The sequence below is a fragment of the Cetorhinus maximus genome, chromosome 29, assembly GCF_964194155.1.
Source record: "Cetorhinus maximus chromosome 29, sCetMax3.hap1.1, whole genome shotgun sequence".
NCBI classification, from domain to species: domain Eukaryota; kingdom Metazoa; phylum Chordata; class Chondrichthyes; order Lamniformes; family Cetorhinidae; genus Cetorhinus; species Cetorhinus maximus.
Window position 1 is genome coordinate 23,044,517 of NC_135907.1, and position 18,187 is coordinate 23,062,703.

An 18,187-nucleotide genomic window follows, 5' to 3' on the forward strand; every position below is an offset into this window, starting at 1 on the left:
GCACATTTGCATGCACTGGAAGCTACATATATTAATACACAGGCCCCTGTTCTTTGCAGATAGAAAGAACATGTACACACATTGCACCTGCTTCAGCTGAACAAAATAAGTGACAGCCATTCACTGACTCATTCCTCAGCGCAATGCCTTGACCAATCAGGGTGAAGCTGCCTGGTTTAAGTTTCAAACATGCTTGGCAGTCGACTGTCAGTCACCCTCACTGGTACATTCTCCATGGCAACACCACTTGCCAACCAAGCAGCACTCTCTTCACATATAGTATAAATTGTTGTTTTCCCCTTATATTGGTATTCTTGCAAAGTGTCCTGATGAGTGCAAGACAAAAAGCTTTGACATGTCTCTTTTTTCAGCAATACTCAAGTTCTGTACTACCGAACAACCAGATAATTGGTTTTGTTTAATGATCTGACTTGGGCAATAAATATTGGCCCAGGACACCAGGGACAACCCCTAGCTCATTCTCTAATAGTGGCAATGGATTCATTCATGCCCCTGAGAGACCAGACGGGACCTTGATTTCACATCTCACCCTAAGTCACAGAGCTACTTTTAAGTAATGGTTGTAATTATATACCCCCCAGAGGTTTTCTGAATCATGTGACACTTGCCCTTGTCAGGTCGTCTCTCTGGGGTTTTACGTTGGTGATCAAGCATACCTGAGAAGCAGCTGGAACATTCTGGATGGATTTCTGGTCTTCGTGTCCCTCATTGACATAGTTGTGTCCTTGGCTTCAGCGGGCGGGGCGAAGATCTTGGGCGTACTCCGGGTGCTAAGGCTTCTTAGGACACTGCGTCCTCTCAGGTAGGAGAGAAGAACTTACTAGGTTCGAGCACTGTGTAAGTCGAAAGGGAGAGTAATATTAATGTGAGATTGTTAGACCGCTAATGCTACCGCTTCCCTTTCTTGTCCACGAGGTTTGAAATCTGCCTCTCAAGCCTACCTGGTTTATCGCACTGAGCTCCATCAGCAAGAAGCTGATGAACAGAAGGATCGACAACTCCTGACTCTTCCCTCATTTCATTTGTCTTCCAAATTTTATCCCTTCCTCATCTCCAGACTGGGGGACATTGGCCCTTCCTGGGTAAGATTCCACCCTGCCAGTGGACCCTCACCTGAATACGTGAGCCCAGAGTGTCGACAGGTTCAATAACCATGAAGCTGGTTATTACAGTCGAGCCCAATCTTCCCCACACTTAAAACTTTTACCCCAAGGATGGGCGGGTTGAGAGCAGGAGGGAAGGTAAAGCCAAAATGAGATTTCAAACACGGCTCAAACCTGCCCCCTTCTGGCTTCAATGGAGGCAGATTGGGGGCAGGGGGTGTGTGGAGGTGGGGGTGGGAGGGTCCTGACTAGTTTGCTGTGAGGAGGCTAGATGGTTGCCATCCTTGAAGAAGGCTGCTTGGCCCCTCTCTTACAACGTTTTCATTCTTAACTCATAGATGCTGGATTCCTGGGGCCTTGTGAATCCCATCAGGTAAAAGGAGGCAAGGACGGATGGATCCCTGAGAGAAGTGTCTTCATTGCTCTGTTTGGGGGCCAGGAGGAGTGCTCACCACCCACCCTCCCACCCCCAACGAGCTTACCCGCAGGATCGTCTCCCCGCAATGTCCAAATCCCAAACCTCCTCCATCTGGAATCTCCACTTTAAGCTGGTCCCTGCTCCTTGTCTGCTTTCCCACCTGTCTGTCTGCTGGCAGTCAGAGTACTTGAGGATAAAAATTAAGAGACTGCCTGCAGCTAATTTCTGCAGGTTGTCCGGGGAAGCCATAGTTTTTTTTTTATATATTCGTTCGTGGGATGTGGGCGTTGCTGGCTAGGCCAGCATTTATTGCCCACCCCTAATTGCCCTTGTTCAGAGGGCATTTAAGAGTCAACCACATTATTGTGGGTCTGGAGTCACATGTAGGGCCAGACCAGGTAAGGACGGCAGATTTCCTTCCCTAAAGGACATAAGTGAACCAGATGGGTTTGTACAACAATGGTCATCATTAGACTTTTAATTCCAGGTTTTTATTGAATCCAAATTCCACCATCTGCCCTGGTGGGATTCGAACCTGGGTCCCCAGAGCAATACCTGGATTACTGGTCCATTACTCGTGGTAATACCACTCCGCCACCTCCTCGTCGAAATTCCTGGTTTTCCATCTACAAATCCTCGTCCCCACCTCCCAGCCTTCCCTGCCCGAGTAAATCTCAGGCTCGAGCACTTTTTACCATCAGACCTTTCCCTCGATATTTGGAGGTGAGTTAAAGTGGCAGTGGGACAGGAATGCCTCAGAATTTAATCTAATCGCTAACCGCCCCACACCCGCCCGCACATTCTATCGCTTAATTTAACCATCGGCCGTGCCATTTCACACCAAGTCTGTACCTTATTGTACCTTAGCTGTCCCGGAAGGATATTGAAGGAAACAGCTAACCCACTGTCATGTTTCTTAGCACCAGTTTCAGTGGCCATTTTCTTAGTTAGTCCAGGCAGCAGGAATCCTGGGGAAATTCCGGCCGCTCCCATCATTCCGATGCTTTTCCCTTGAGGTTTAAGGGCAGATTTCACGGTTCGGGTTGAGATTTGGGTATCGGGGGGTCCAACGCCAGGTCCTGGCTCTGCGCTGCGACAAGAGCGGCCACTCAACATCACTTTCGCCTGCTTTGGCCAGTTAGTGACCAGAGGGTACGCTGGCCGCCCAGTGAAATACAGCGACGGGCACACGAAGCTGGGGGGCCAATAGGAGGCCGTCCAAGGTGGAAGGATCTGCAGGTAAGAGACGGAGAGGGCCCCTCCATCTTGAGGAGCTCGCTCAGCACTTTTGGGAGATTCGAGCTAAGTGAAGGCCACAGCTGCTAGCTCACCATCATGGTGGGGGTACCCCCACCCCCCAGGGTACCCCAGCCCCCCCCCTCCCACTACCACATGGCTGCCTGTAGCCGCAATTGTGACCAGGTGCAAGGGGGCCTCAAAGCCAACCTGAAATGCAGCTGCCCCCCTTCCCTTGCTGCTCCCCCCCTCCCTTGCTGCTCCCCCCCTCCCTTGCTGCTCCCCCCCTCCCTTGCTGGTTCCCCCACTCCCTTGCTCCTTCCCCCAAGTCAGGATGGTGAGTGGCTTGGAGGGGAATCTCCAGTTGGTGGTGTTCCCACCCCACCCCCCACCACTTTGTGGTGCCAGCTGTAATCCCGACACCATGAAGAGGTGGGGGAGGGTGGGGTGGGGCCTTGAAACCAACTGGAAAATATCAGGCGGCCTCCAATCAATGGCCTTTATTGGTCTGTCCCTCACCGTAACACGCTACCCGCGTGGGTAGAGCGTTGACGGGTTAATTAACCATGTAGCTGGTTATCACAATCAACCCCAATCTTCCCCTCGTTTCAATTTTTACCCCACGGATGGGTGGATTGAGAGCAGGAGGGAAGGGAAAGCCAGAATAGGATCTCAAAACACGCCTGAAACTTGCCCCCTTCAGGTTTTAATGGAGATGATCAGGGGCAGGGCAGGCTCCACCCCGATCCAGTCTTCCCAAAAATGTCCCGGGGCTCGGATGGTGCCGGTAAATTGGCACACCAGCCGGCAGCACAAAGTTACACCCCCACCCGGACCTGTTCTTGCCCCCGTATCAGAGCCAAGACCCTGCCCTAGGAATCCATTGAAATGAAGCTGTGTTGTACTTTAGGAAGGAGAAGCTTGAACACTTGGTGGCCAATCCTCTCACGGAATCTCACAGGACCATCGTGCCTGTGTCAGCCCTTTGACTATCCAATTGGTCACCCCCTGTCCGGTGATACTGTCCCCCCCTTCAAGTATTTATCCTGTTCTCCCTTTGAAAGTTATTATTGAATCTGCTTCCATCGCCCTAGCAGCGCCTTCCAGATCACAACTCATTGCATCAAGATAAAAAAAAGATTCCTCATGTTGTCCCTGGGTCTTCCGCGTCCTCCCGCACCGACCCTCCACCCGCTCGAAACGCACTTTCCCTGTCAGCCAGCACGGACTAGCTGAGTCAAATGGCCACTTTCTGTACTGTATTTTCAATGTAATTCTGCTTTATCAACCCCCCCCCTCATAATTTTCAACGCCTCTAGTGAATCTATCTCCCTTTAACCTTCTGTTCCCTGGGGAGACAAACAATCCCGGATTCTCCTGTCTCTCCACATGATTGAAGTCACTTCTGCTTTGTGGTTTTGGAACTGGTTTTGCAACCATTTGAGATCAATAAATCACACTTGCACAGACTTAGGGAGATTCCTCGTTCTTTGGTGTCAAACTGATACTCATTAGCCTCTCCGATTGGTACTAACCAAGTCATGTTGTTATTTTATTTTTGACCACATGGAAGACACGTGAGAATTCAGGTCTCCATCGCGTGGGACCCACCCAGATTTGCTCTAAGAGCGGTAGCGGGCGGGGGAAACGACATTTTACCTGCCGGCCACAATGGCGGCTTCTCGTGCAATATCATCCCAAACCCACGGCATCCATTGTGCATTTCTGGGAAACACGCCATTTTGATGGCAGGCAGGCTCTCGTTCGCCCGCCACGCCATCACCTCGCTGCTTCCTCACGCCGGGCACCACATTTAAAGTGCAGCCGCGCGCTCGCTTCTCAGTGCATCCAGCCCAGGACTGCCGCAAGGAAGACAGGATGGCCCCGAAAGGCAAAAAGACTGCATGCTCCACACCCCCCAACCCCTGTTTAGTGACATGTCCTTTAAGCGCCTTTTGGACACAGTGGAGACTCGCCATGATGTCCGCTACCCCTGGTCTAGCCGCAGGATGGGCAGCAACAGCACTAAGCCAACTTGGGAGACGGTGGCAGTGGTGGTCCGCGCCAATGTCTTTCAAAAGAGGACAGCCACCCAGTGCCACGAGAGGACGAATGATCTCCTCCGTTCCCCAGGGTATGTCACTCTTCTCATCACTCTCAGCTCACACACTCACAAACCCAGCACACACCCACAGGGCCCTCACTCACTACCAGTGCAAGGGACATCACCATTCACTCTCTCACACTCACCGTCATTGTCCTCATCTCATCCATGGGATCACTCATCACCCACACAGGCCAGGCATATTTATCATCTGGCCTGGCAGGCATCCTCCTTACACTCTCTCCATCTCTCTCCATGCTGGACAAGCTGGCTCACAACAAGAGGGAGAGGTCACAGGCTGGTGGAGGAATGCCTGAAATCAAGGTCCTCATGGACTTTGAAAACAGAGCCATCCAGCTGGCCGGCGATGACCGGGACCGGTCCTGTGCTGACAGTGAGGTCGGCGCTGCTCTACCAAGTGAGGATCCAGCAGTGCAACATCCATCAGACAACCACGCCATGAGTGATGTGTCCTGTTTCACAGGCCACTGCCATGCACTATTTAGCTCCCCTTGCTTCCGCAGGCACATCTGGGAAACAGCCGATGGAGTTCATGACCCAGGGCCTCCAATCAAGCCCCAAAGAAACCTCTGAAAGGGAATCTGCTGAAACCTTCCCTGAAGTCCTGTCACAGCCTCACCCACACCCTCCACCAGCGCAGAGACACACACCTCGGTGGGACCCAGCTTCAGAATAGCCCCAGGGTCACAATCTGGTGAGCGCATCACATTTTCTGATCCACAGCAGGCGGAGGCAGGGATTTCCCAGGGCTGCTGGAAGCCAGAAATCATCTGAGTCTGAGTCAGATGAGGAGCCTCTGGACTCGGTCATGTCACAGTTGCTGGAGCTGCAAAGACAAACTCGGGAACATCAGGAAGGGATGTCCGCTGCACTCCTCAGATTGCAAAGCATGATGGAGGAGTCCATCTGCCTTCAGGCTGAGGTGATAGTGCCGGCATTGCCAACGCACTGAGGTCAACACTGTTAGGATGCCGGCCGCAACAGCATTAAGTCCATGGTCCAGGACGTCGCTCCTGCACTGCTGCGCAGACTGAACTTCACCACCGATGCCATGGTTGGCCTCCAACAGCATGTACGTGAGAGGGGTGCCAGGCAGCTCAATCTCACCCCAGCTACCCCTTCTCTTCAAGGAGTCAGCCTGGCGCCCTCGGGCACCCATTGGGAAGAGGATCATCAGGTGCACACTCTGGGACCATCCATCCAGGTGACTCCAGGAGTGACCAGCACATCCGAATCCCCTCTTTCTGTGGCTTCAGCAGCTCCAGCTCCACAGGTCGAGGAGGGTGCCACTGCCACACAGCAGGACCCCGAAAGCAGGCTGAGTATCTACGATATGACCCTGATCACAGAGCACAAGCGAGCTGCCCTTGGCCAGACAGGAGTCAGATGTTCTCAGAGGCTGTGTGAAGATCTATGGAGTGTCCTCACTGCATTTTGTCATCATCCTCCTGCAATCAAGCGACTTTTAGGGCCTCCACTGTGCCTCTATGACAGGAAGATTCTCACAGAGGGTGTATGAGCTGCCATAAGCCAGACTGGAATCCGTTCACAGATGCAATGTGAGGATCTCCTCACTGCATGTCATCATCATCCCCCACAAATCTAGCAGCTACGAGGGCCATCAGAGCACACCTGCCTCGTCTGGACAGTGTGAGGGCCTCATCGCTGTCATCGTTCCTTCGAGGACCTCCTCACCCTTATCACCATCAGTGGCCTCATCTCCTCCTCAGCCAGCTCATCTCCCCATTGAAGTACCAGGTTGTAAAGGGTGCAGTAGGTGATGACGATGATGTGTGACACCCTCTGTGGACTGTATTGCAGGGCTCCACCAGACCGGTCCAGGCACTGGAACCTCATCTTCAGCATCCCGATGGTCTGCTCCACCAAGTTGTGAGCTGCAGCATGAGCCTCATTATAGCGTCGCCCTGCTGCAGTCTGAGGCCGCTGCACAGGTGTCATCAGCCACGGCCTCTGCGGGTAGCCCTTGTACCTGAGGAGTTATCCCTGCAGCTTCTGTGGACCCTGGAAGACTTCAGGGATCTGTGACCGACTGAGAATGTAAGAGTCTTGGACACTCCCTGGAGACCATGCGCAGACCTGCAGGATGTGTTTGTGGTGGTCGTACACCAGCTGCACATTCAGTGAATGGAAGCCCTTGCCGTTGACCCCTTGTTGCGATGGAGATCTGAGCGCCACGAGAGTGCAGTGGATGGCACCCTGCACCTGTGGGAAATCCAAGATCTGGGCAAATCCAATCGCTCTTGCATCCTGGCTCTCTTGGTCCCGGGCGAAATGCACAAAGCTGTGTGGCCATCATGAAGATGACATCCGTGACCTCATGGATGCATTTGTGGGTAGAGGCTTGTGACATCCCACAGAGGGTCCCTGTGGAGCCCTGAAAGGAGCCACTGGTGTAGAAATTGAGCGCTGTGGTCACTTTCACAGCCATGGGCAGCGGGTGCCCTCCATGTCCCCGTGGCGCCAAATCCTGCAGCAGGTGGCAGACATGGCCGACCAGTTCCCTAGACACGTAGAGTCTTCAGCAACAGAGGTTCTTGGTCATCTGCAGGAATGAAAGGCGGTGTCTATAGACCCTGGGTCTAGCTAGGCGCTGACTAACGGTGACTCGCTGGGGCACTTCAGGTGCATGTTTGGGAGCCTCAGCCACCCCCTTCTTCCAGAGGGTGCTGCTCCTCCCTCTGCACAGTCAGAAACCTCCTCCGTCGCTCTGTTCTCCATCGTCTTCGCTCTCTGTACGCCACAAGGCACACAGCTAGTTCACCAGGCTCCATGCTCCTGATGTACTCCTCCTGCAGGATGAAATGAGAGAGACATATGGGTTAGTTTGGGTGCACTAAGAACCTCTCTTGGTTAAATCCGAAGGTCCCTTAATGCATCCCGGAGAGTGCCGGCCACTACTTGGATGGCCAGAGTTTAATGCGCTGATTGGCTGCCCGAAACCCCAACCACTTTCACCCCTCTCCACCTGACCGATTGGCAGCAGCTTTGCCCACTGGACTGCAGGCTGTGCTCTCAGCTCAGGCACAGGCATTCCCCTAACCCTCGCTGCAAGGCTGCACGGTTAGCTTGAACCATGGGGGAGACTGGACCAAACCGGGATGCTGACATTGCAATGGGGCTGTCAGCACCTCCAGCAGTGACTGCTCCATGGCCAGTGTTAGTGAGGAGATTGTACAACGTGCCCAGTCATCCAGCTGTTCTGCAGTCTCACTAGTTTGCAGCCTGTGGCCAAGGGGTGAAAACTCTGGAGCTCTTGGTGACACTTTCATGCCTCTATGTTGCTTGAGTGGGCAGAGAATCTAGAGGCCCGACTCCAATCATATCAATGTGGCTGCGCCTGAACTGTCTCAGCTGCAGAGGAATGGTCACTTTCTACAAAGCTTCACTAATACATGGTCACTTCCCTCCCCCTAGTCCGCACGTGCTTGTGCACTAACTTCAACCACAGGGCAACCCTTGCCCCCACGCCTCCAATGCGATTCAACCTTGAAGTCCAACAGGCGACCTGGGCTGCGCTGCACAATGTTATTGTGCACTCACCTCTGAGTTCCTCTCAATGTGCAGCCCGCCAAATGCACGCCTTATATATGCTGTTGTGAAGCACGTGGGTGTAGTGGGCGGACGGCCCACTGGGGGGGTGGCAGATGTGACCGACCGGTTCCCTAGACAGGCGCAGCCTTCGGTGACACTGGTCCCCAGTCATCTGCAGGAATGAAAGGCGGCGTCTATAGACCCTGGGTCTCGCTAGGTGCTGGCCTGTGATGGCTCGCTGTGTCTCTTCAGGTGAGTGCGGAGGGGAGGGGGGAGATGACTCCGGTGGGCTGACCTTATAATGATATGCAGATGTATTACAATGCGGTTCCCCATATCCAATGGGGGGAAACGTGGCCCGTCATTGACGGGCTGAGGGGATGATCGCAAACTGGTTTCACGATGTCGTGAAACCGATTTTTGGCCTTCTCGCCATATCATCCGCTTACGCCGCCAAACACACCCAACGCCAGCGGGCACGGGAAATTCTGCCCCATGTCTTCAAAGGTCAACTAAAATGGATCATTTCCATTTGTAGAAATATTTTGAGAAGTAAGGGTGGTTATATGCTGTCTACTTTTCTTATCGTATTTTCTCACTCTTTTAATTGTACCCTAGGGTCATTAGTCGAGCACCTGGCTTGAAGCTGGTTGTTGAAACTCTTATTTCCTCGCTGAAGCCCATTGGGAACATTGTCCTCATCTGCTGTGCTTTCTTCATAATCTTCGGCATCCTTGGAGTCCAGGTGAGAAGTCGGAACTGGTTTTCTGAGCTTTGGATCTTCAATTTTACACCGGAACATTAGGAACATTCTTAAGGGGGAGGGAGAACAGCCAGAGGTCGTGGTACACATTGGTACTAACGACATAGGCAGGAAGAGTGACGGGGTCCTGCAGCGGGAGTTCAGGGAGTTAGGCAGAAAGTTAAAAAACGGGACCTCTAGGGTTGTAATCTCAGGATTACTCCCTGTGCCACGTGCCAGTGAGGCTAGAAATAGGAAGATAGTGCAGCTGAACACGTGGCTGAACAGATGGTGTAGGAGGGAGGGTTTCCGATATCTGGATCATTGGGATCTCTTCCGGGGCAGGTGGGACCTGTACAAGAAGGACGGGTTGCATCTAAACTGGAGGGGCACCAATATCCTGGCTCCGAGGTTTGCTAGTGTCACTTGGGAGGGTTTAAACTAGTATGGCAGGGGGGTGGGAACCAGAGCAATAGGTCAGCAGGTGAAATAAATGACTGGGAACCAGTGAATATGGCCAGTAGGACTAAGAGGAATGGCAGGCAGGGAGAAATTACTGAACACAGTGGGACTGGGGGTCTAAAATGCATTTGTTTCAATGCAAGAAGTATAACAGGCAAGGCAGATGAGCTTAGAGCTTGGATTAGTACTTGGGACTATGATGTTATTGCTATTACAGAGACTTGGTTGAAGGATGGACAGGATTGGCAGATAAACATTCCAGGATTTAGATGTTTCAGGCAGAATAGAGAGGGATGTAGAAGAGATGGGGGAGTTGCACTGCTGGTTAAGGGGAATATCACAACTGTACGACAGGAGGACACCTCGGTGGGTTCATGCAGCGAGGCAATATGGGTAGAGCTCCAGAATAGGAAGGGTGCAGTCACAATGTTAGGGGTTTACGATAGGCCTCCCAATTGCCAGCGGGAGATTGAGGAACAGTTATGTAGGCAGATTTTGGAAAGATGTAAAAGCAATAGGGTTGTTGTGATGGGTGATTTTAACTTTCCCTATATTGACTGGGAATCACTTAGTGCTAGGGGTTTGGATGGTGCAGAATTTGTAAGGTGCATCCAGGAGGGCTTCCTGAGACAATATGTAGATAGTCCAACTAGGGAAGGGGCAATACTGGACCTGGTATTAGGGAATGAACCCGGCCAGGTGGTCGAAGTTTCAGTAGGGGAGCATTTCAGGAAAAGTGACCATAATTCAGTAAGTTTCAAGGTACTGATGGATAAGGATAACAGGAATCCTCGGGTTAAGGTGCTTAATTGGGGGATGGCTAATTATAACAATATTAGGCAGGAACTGAGGAATCTAGACTGGAGGCGGATGTTTGAGGGCAAATCAACAACTGACATGTGGGGGGCTTTCAAACGTCAGTTGATAAGAATTCAGGACCGGCATGTTCCTGCTAGGATGAAGGATAAGCATGGCAAGTTTCAGGAGCCTTGGATAACGAAGGATATTGCGAGATTAGTCAAAAAGAAAAGGGAAGCATTCGTAAGGGCTAGAAGGCTGGGAACAGATGAAGCCCGTGGAGAACATAAAGAAAGTAGGAAGAAACTTAAGCAAGGAGTCAGGAGGGCTAAAAGGGGTCATGAAAAGTCACTGGCAACCAGGATTAAGGAAAAATCCCAAGGCCTTTTATACATATGTAAAAAGCAAGAGGGTAGCCAGGGAAAGGGTAGACCCACTTAGGGACAGAGGTGGGAATCTGTGTGTGGAGCCCGAAGAAATGGGAGAGATACTAAATGAATACTTCTCATCAGTATTCACCAAAGAGAAGGACTTAGCTGTCGATTTGTCTAGGGAAGAGTGTGTAGATAGCCTGGATCATGTTGAGATCAAAAAAGAGGAGGTGTTAGGCGTCTTGAAGAATATTAAGGTGGATAAGTCCCCAGGGCCAGATGGGATCTACCCCAGAGTACTGAGGGAGGCAAGAGAGGAGATTGCTGGGGCCTTGACAGAAATCTTTGCATCCTCACTGGCTACGGGTGAGGTCCCAGAGGACTGGAGAATGGCCAATGTTGTTCCATTGTTTAAGGGTAGCAGGGATAATCCAGGAAATTACAGGCCGGTGAGCCTTTTGTCAGTGGTAGGGAAATTATTGAAAAGATTCTTCGTGACAGGATTTACTACCATTTGGAAGCAAATGGGCGTATTAGTGAGAGGCAGCATGGTTTTGTGAAGGGGAGGTCGTGTCTCACTAACTTGATCGAGTTTTTCGAGGAAGTGACAAAGATAATCGATGATGGAAGGGCAATGGATGTTATATACATGGATTTCAGTAAGGCCATTGACAAGGTCCCTCATGGCAGACTGGTACAGAAGGTAAAGTCGCACGGGATCAGAGGTGAGCTGGCAAGATGGATACAGAATTGGCTTGGTCATAGAAGACAGAGGGTAGCAGTGGAAGGGTGCTTTTCTGAATGGAGAGCTGTGACTAGTGGAGTTCCGCAGGGATCAGTGCTGGGACCTTTGCTGTTTGTGGTATACATAAGTGATTTGGAGGAAAATGTAACTGGGCTAATTAGTAAGTTTGCAGACGACACTAAGGTTGGAGGAGTTGCAGATAGTGAAGAGGATTGTCAAAGGATACAATGGGATATAGATCGGTTGGAGACTTGGGCGGAGAAATGGCAGATGGAGTTTAATCCGGACAAATGCAAGGTAATGCATTTTGGAAGGTTTAATACAGGCAGGAATTATATAGTAAATGGCAGAACACTTAAGTGCATCGACGGGCAGAGGGATCTGGGTGTACAGGTCCACAGGTCACTGAAAGTGGCAACGCAGGTGGATAAGGTAGTCAGGAAGGCATATCGCATGCTTGCCTTCATTGGCAGGGGTATTGAGTATAAAAGCTGGGAAGTCATGCTGCAGCTGTATAGAACCTTGGTTAGGCCACATTTGGAATATTGCCTGCAATCCTGGTCGCCACATTACCAGAAGGATATGGAGGCATTGGAGAGGGTGCAGAGGAGGTTTACCAGGATGCTGTCTGGTCTGGAGGTTATTAGCTATGAGGAGAGGTTGGAGAAACTCGGATTGTTCTCACTAGAGCGATGGAGATTGAGGGGCAACTTGAAAGAAGTTTACAAAATTATGAGTGGCATGGACAGAGTAGATAGTCAGAAGTTTTTTCCCAAGGTGAAAGAGTCAATTAATAGGGGACATAGATTTAAGGTGAGAGGAGAAAACTTTAGAGGAGATGTGCGGGGCAAGTTTTTTACACAGAGGGTAGTGAGTGTCTGGAATTCGCTGCCAGAGGAGGTGGTGGAAGCAGGTACGATAGTGGTGTTTAAGAGGCAGCTTGACAAATACATGAATAGGATGGGAATAGAGGGATACGGACCCCAGAAGTGCAAAATGTTTTAGTTGACGGACAATATGATCGGCGCAGGCTTGGAGGGCCGAAGGGCCTGTTCCTGTGCTGTACTTTTCTTTGTTCTTTGAACACACCTAGACCATTCAGCCCTTCGAACCTGTTCCGCCATTCACTTAGATCATGGCTGATCTGTAGCTCAGCTCCATTTTCCCGCTTTTGCTCCTTAACCCCCGATACCCTTACCCAACAAAAATCTACTGATTTCAGCCCTGAAAGCTCCAGTACCCCTTTATGGGAGAGAGAATTCCAGATTCTCACTGCCTTTTAGTGGAAAAATGCTTCCTGATTTCCCTCCCAAGTGGTCAAGCTCTGATTTTAAGATTATGGTCCCCTTTGTTCTTGATTCCTCCATCGGAGGGAATAGTCTATCTCCAGCCACATGATTGAATCATCTTAATGTTTCCAACCTCCTAAACCCAGAGGATGGCAAGCCAAGGTAAGGAAGCTTGCTTCACTTCTCCCTCAAAGGTTCTAATTCTCACAGCCTCCAATCCCTCACCACCAGGTGTTTGTTCCTCGTGGGGAAGGTCTAGATTTTCACATCATCCTTTTAGAAAAAAACAGGTTAACGCTGACATTGAAACTCTTTCGAGTTATCAACAGTCACAGATTGCAACTCTTTCGAGTACAATCACAGTTCTTGGTTTTCCGGGAGTGGGACATGAACCCACAACCCTCTGATTCAGAGGCGAGGGTGCTATGAACTGAGCCACCGCTGACACCTTCTACGCTGGCATTGAAGTGGAACCAATCAGCAGCCGAGGTGGGATTCTCATCAGGTCGTGGACGTAGAGGGTATTGCAGGGAAACACAATCCAACTCCAATCTGGTGTCCGCACCCTCGCATTTTCCAGGATTGAATGTGAAGCTTGATTTGAGTGTAAAAGAGCAAAATCCAAATTGTAAATAAATTGCAATACAGCACAGGATCTTTACATTCACCATCACTATTTATTCCTGGGACGTGAGCGTTGCTGCCAAGGCCAGCATTTATTGCCCATCCCTAATTGCCCTTGAGCAGGTAATGGTGAGCTGCCTACAGCTGAGTGTTTTGCTAGGCCATTCCAGAGGGTAGTGAAGAGTCAACCATTTTGGGGTGGATCTGGAGTCACATGTCGTCCAGACCAGGTAAGGAGGGCAGGATGTGATCCTGAATGAAGTTAGTGAACCAGATGGATTTTTACAGCAACCCCATAGGCCCTTATTAACGAGACTAGTGTTTTATTCCAGATTTATTAATTAATTGAATTTAAATTTTTCTAGCTGCTATGGTGGGATTTGAACTCATGTCACTAGAGCATATAATCAGGGCCTCTGGATTACTGGTCCAGTGACATTACCACTTCGCTGAACTACCAAGTCAAATTCACTGCAACCAAGGGAAATATCCTCCCTTCGAAGCATAGGCTGTGAGCCTAAAGCGGGCTCTTGACCCCACCAACCTACCCATGCTTATTACTGGTATAAACAAAAGAGTGGAACTTAGAGAGAGATCTTGGTTGACTGTGTCCTTCACCTGGAAGAGTGTGGCAGTATCGAAGGCTGCTAAGAATATTGGCATTCTCCTTAATGTGATAACATATGTATTCAATATCGGTATCGTTAGGTCCACAAATGGGAATTGATTTGCACTTGTATGGTCTTTTAGTTTAAGATCAGTGAGTTAGGAAAAGCTGCTAATTATATTTACAGCCCCAGCTATATTTTTTTACACTTAGAACAGAATGACATGATCTCTCCATTGACCATCTGCACAGATTTACAACCAACATTATGTCTTTTCAGTTTATTGGAATCTCTACTTGAATGGCTAAGTTCCAGCAATGAGGTAGTGAGGGAAAGCTACTGTGACAAAAGATTTGATTGATGTAAAACTGAGGAGGACGAACCATTGGGATGAGATAAAAATGATTCTGATGCACGGAGTTTACAAAAGCATTGATCATATTGTCACAAAATCCCAAATATTTCAACACAGATGTTAGTTTCCTATTGAATCATTTGAGGAATGCTAAAACGATTAGATTCTCAATCTATGGCATTAGATCTTCTCTTGACTTAGAGAGTGGATTTACTTTTAAGCATTACCGGACACATCAAGGATGCCTGAGCTCCCAACATCTACAGAACTCATATACACAGAGTAGAATTATCACATCCTGCTACATTGAAGAAAGGGCATTAATATATCCCCTACCTCTGTAACTATTGGGTTTAGGTTCTAATGTACTCACAAGATGTCAGTGCGACATATTAATTTGTTAATCAAAGTCCGTGCGGATTCAGTTAGGCAAAGCATTAATAGACAGTCAACAAGAGTCTCTCAGACTCTCCTAACTCACTCTGTTCTAATATGAGCAATAATTATAGTTGACTACGTCTGGAGCACTCAGCTGGCCTTGAATAAGCCTCATGTTCTCCTGAAGTAATAGACACCAAGACCTCTTTATAGTCAGTTCATTGCCCGCACATCTGTGACTTTTACAATTCCCTCAAGTCACGAGGTTTTAGCTTGTTACCCTCAGAACATTGTTTTTAACTTCATTGGCCCCCTTACGTCTCTTCAGTAAAAGAGCAAGTTGTTGAACGAGCACTACAGCACTCATCCTCATCAATATCCTAAGATAAAAGCAAAATACTGCGGATGCTGGAAATCTAGAGCAAAACCAAAAATACCAGGAAAAACTCAGCAGGTCTGACAGCATCTGCGGAGAGGAACACAGTTAATGTTTCGAGTCCGAATGACTCTTCACCAGAACTATGGAAAAATAGAAGAGAGGTGAAATATAAGCTGGTTTAAGGGGGGTGGGACAGGTAGAGCTGGATAGAGGGCCAGTGATAGGTGGAGATAACCAAAAGATGTCAGACAAAAGGACAAAGAGGTGTTGACGGTGATGATATTATCTAAGAAATGTGCTAATGGGGACATTAAGGCTGGAAAACAGGACAAGCAAGGGACAGATAGCCCTAGTGGGGGTGGGGTTGGGGGGAAGCGAAATAGGCTAAAAGGTAGAGATAAAACAATGGATGGAAATACATTTAAAAATAATGGAAATATGTGGGAAAAGAAAAATATCTATAAATTATTGGAAAAAAGGGGGATCGGAAAGGGGGTGGGGATGGAGGAGAGAGTTCATGATCTAAAGTTGTTGAACTCAATATTCAGTCCGGAAGGCTGTAAAGTGCCTAGTCGGAAGATGAGGTGCTGTTCCTCCAGTTTGCGTTGAGCTTCACTGGAACAATGCAACCGCAGAAGGTGCAACACCTGCCCCTTTACTTCCCCCCTCCTCACCGTCCAAGGGCCCAAACACTCCTTTCAAGTGAAGCAGCATTTCACTTGCACTTCCCTCAATTTAGTCTACTGCATTCGCTGCTCCCAATGCGGTTTCCTCTACATTGGAGAGACCAAACGCAGACTGGGTGACCGCTTTGCGGAACACCTTCGATCTGTCTGCAAGCATGACCCAGACCTCCCTGTCGCTTGCCATTTCAACACTCCACCCTGCTCTCATGCCCACATGTCCGTCCTTGGCCTGCTGCATTGTTCCAGTGAAACTCAACGCAAACTGGAGGAACAGCACCTCATCTTCCGACTAGGCACTTTACAGCCTTCCGGACTGAATATTGAGTTCAACAATTTTAGATCATGAACTCTCTCCTCCATCCCCACCCCCTTTCCAATCCCCCTCCTTTTTTCCAATAATTTATATTTATTTTTCTTTTCCCACCTATTTCCATTATTTTTTAATGTATTTCCATCCTTTGTTTTATCTCTACCTTTTAGCCTTTTTCGATCCCTTCCCCCCACCCCACCCCCACTAGGGCTATCTGTCCCTTGTCCTGTTTTCCACCCTTAATGTCCCCATTAGCACATTCCTTAGATAATATCACCACCGTCAACACCTCTTTGACCTTTTGTCTATGACATCTTTTGGCAATCTCCACCTATCACTGGCCCTCTATCCAGCTCTACCTGTCCCACCGCCCCCTTAAACCAGCTTATATTTCACCTCTTTTCTATTTTTACTTAGTTCTAATGAAGAGTCATACGGACTCGAAACGTTAACTGTGTTCCTCTCCGCAGATGCTGTCAGACCTGCTGAGTTTTTCCAGGTATTTTTGCTTTTGCTCATCAATATCCTGTTGTGTTGTCTAGAATTATTATCCTTTTAGACATTACACATGTGTCTTGGCCGAAATAATTTCCTGCACAGCTGGTAAACATCTGCCTCCTCTGTGCTTTGTTCCAGAAGTTGCTCTGCCTTCATTTCATAGAAATAACACGACCAGACTCAAATGTAAATTCTCTCAAACCTAACATCGCATCAGATTCCATTGCAATGTGCTCATTATATCTCTGCTGCCTCGTACCTTTGAGAATAAGGACCCTACATTGCAATGGAATAAAAAAAAGCACAGCAACAGCAACTTGCATTTGTATAGCACCTTTCGCGGAATGAAACGTCTCGAGGAGCTTCACAGGTGAGTTATTAAGCAAAATTTGACACCCAGGGCAGAAGTTTCTGGCCCCACCACAGCAGGGGCGGGACCGGAAAATGTGGCCAAATTTAAATGTCTGTTGCCGGCTGTAGGGGCTGAAAATTCCCGTCTGAGTCATGTGGGGCCATAATAAGGCAGGTGGCCAAAAATGTGGTCAAAAAGCAGAAATTACCTGTAGTTAAATATTGGGAAGATAGAAGTGATTGACCTCGATGCACCGTGACAAACTGTTCCCGAGCCATCAACTTCATCCGTCTCCCTGGCAACTGTCTGAGCTGAACCAGAGTTTTTACAACCTTGATATCCTATATGACCCCCGAGATGAGCTACTGACCACATATCTGTGCCATCCCTAAGACTGCCTATTTCTACTTCTCCTGACTCCATCTCTGCCTCAGCTCACCTGCTTCTCAAACCCTCATCCATGTCCCTGTTACCTCTCGATTTGACTATTCCAGCACATTCCTGACTGGCCTCTCAGGTTCTACCATAAACTCGAGGCTGTCCAAAATTCTGCTGCCTGTCTCCAAACTCATACAGCTGCTTCTGCGCCTGTTCCCGATCAAGCAACATCTTGTTTTTTTAAGATTGTGATCCTTGTTTTCAGGTCCTTTCACGGCCTTTCCCTTCATTACCTCTGTAATCTCTTCCAGCCCCACAATGGCCTGAGATCTCTGCACTCTTCCAATTCCAGCCTCTTGAGCATCTCTGATTTTAATCGCTCCACCATTGGCGGCCGTGCCTTCAGCTGCCTGGGCCCTAACCTCCAGAAGTCTCTTCCTAGACCTTCCTGTCTCTCTACCTCCCTTCCCTCCTTTAAGATGCTCCTTAAAAGCTACCATTAATAGGACTAGGGCTTGGGAGCAGGAGGAGGCCATTCAGCCCTTCGAGCCTGCTCCACCATTTAGTAAGATCATGGCTGATCTGGTTGTGGTTTCAACTCCATTTTCCTTGCCCCCCCCCCGCATAACCCTTGACTCCTTTGTCAATTAAAATCTATCTAACTCGCCCTTGAATAAATTCAATGTCCCAGCCCCTCACTGCTTTGAGGAAGAGGATTCCACACACCAATGACCCTCTGACAGGAAAAATTTCTCCT

The 18,187-nt window shown here is 49.2% G+C and overlaps 1 protein-coding gene across 1 annotated transcript in view; it reads left to right on the plus strand.

Moving 5' to 3' along the window:
* LOC144669350 (voltage-dependent T-type calcium channel subunit alpha-1I-like) overlaps positions 1-18,187 on the plus strand; it is a 178,287-nt gene that overhangs the window by 105,224 nt on the left and 54,876 nt on the right. Inside the window, exons 19-20 of the mRNA XM_078531713.1 lie at positions 639-823; positions 9,074-9,200. Of these exons, the coding sequence (XP_078387839.1) occupies positions 639-823; positions 9,074-9,200 (312 nt within the window). The remainder of the gene's footprint in view (positions 1-638; positions 824-9,073; positions 9,201-18,187) is intronic.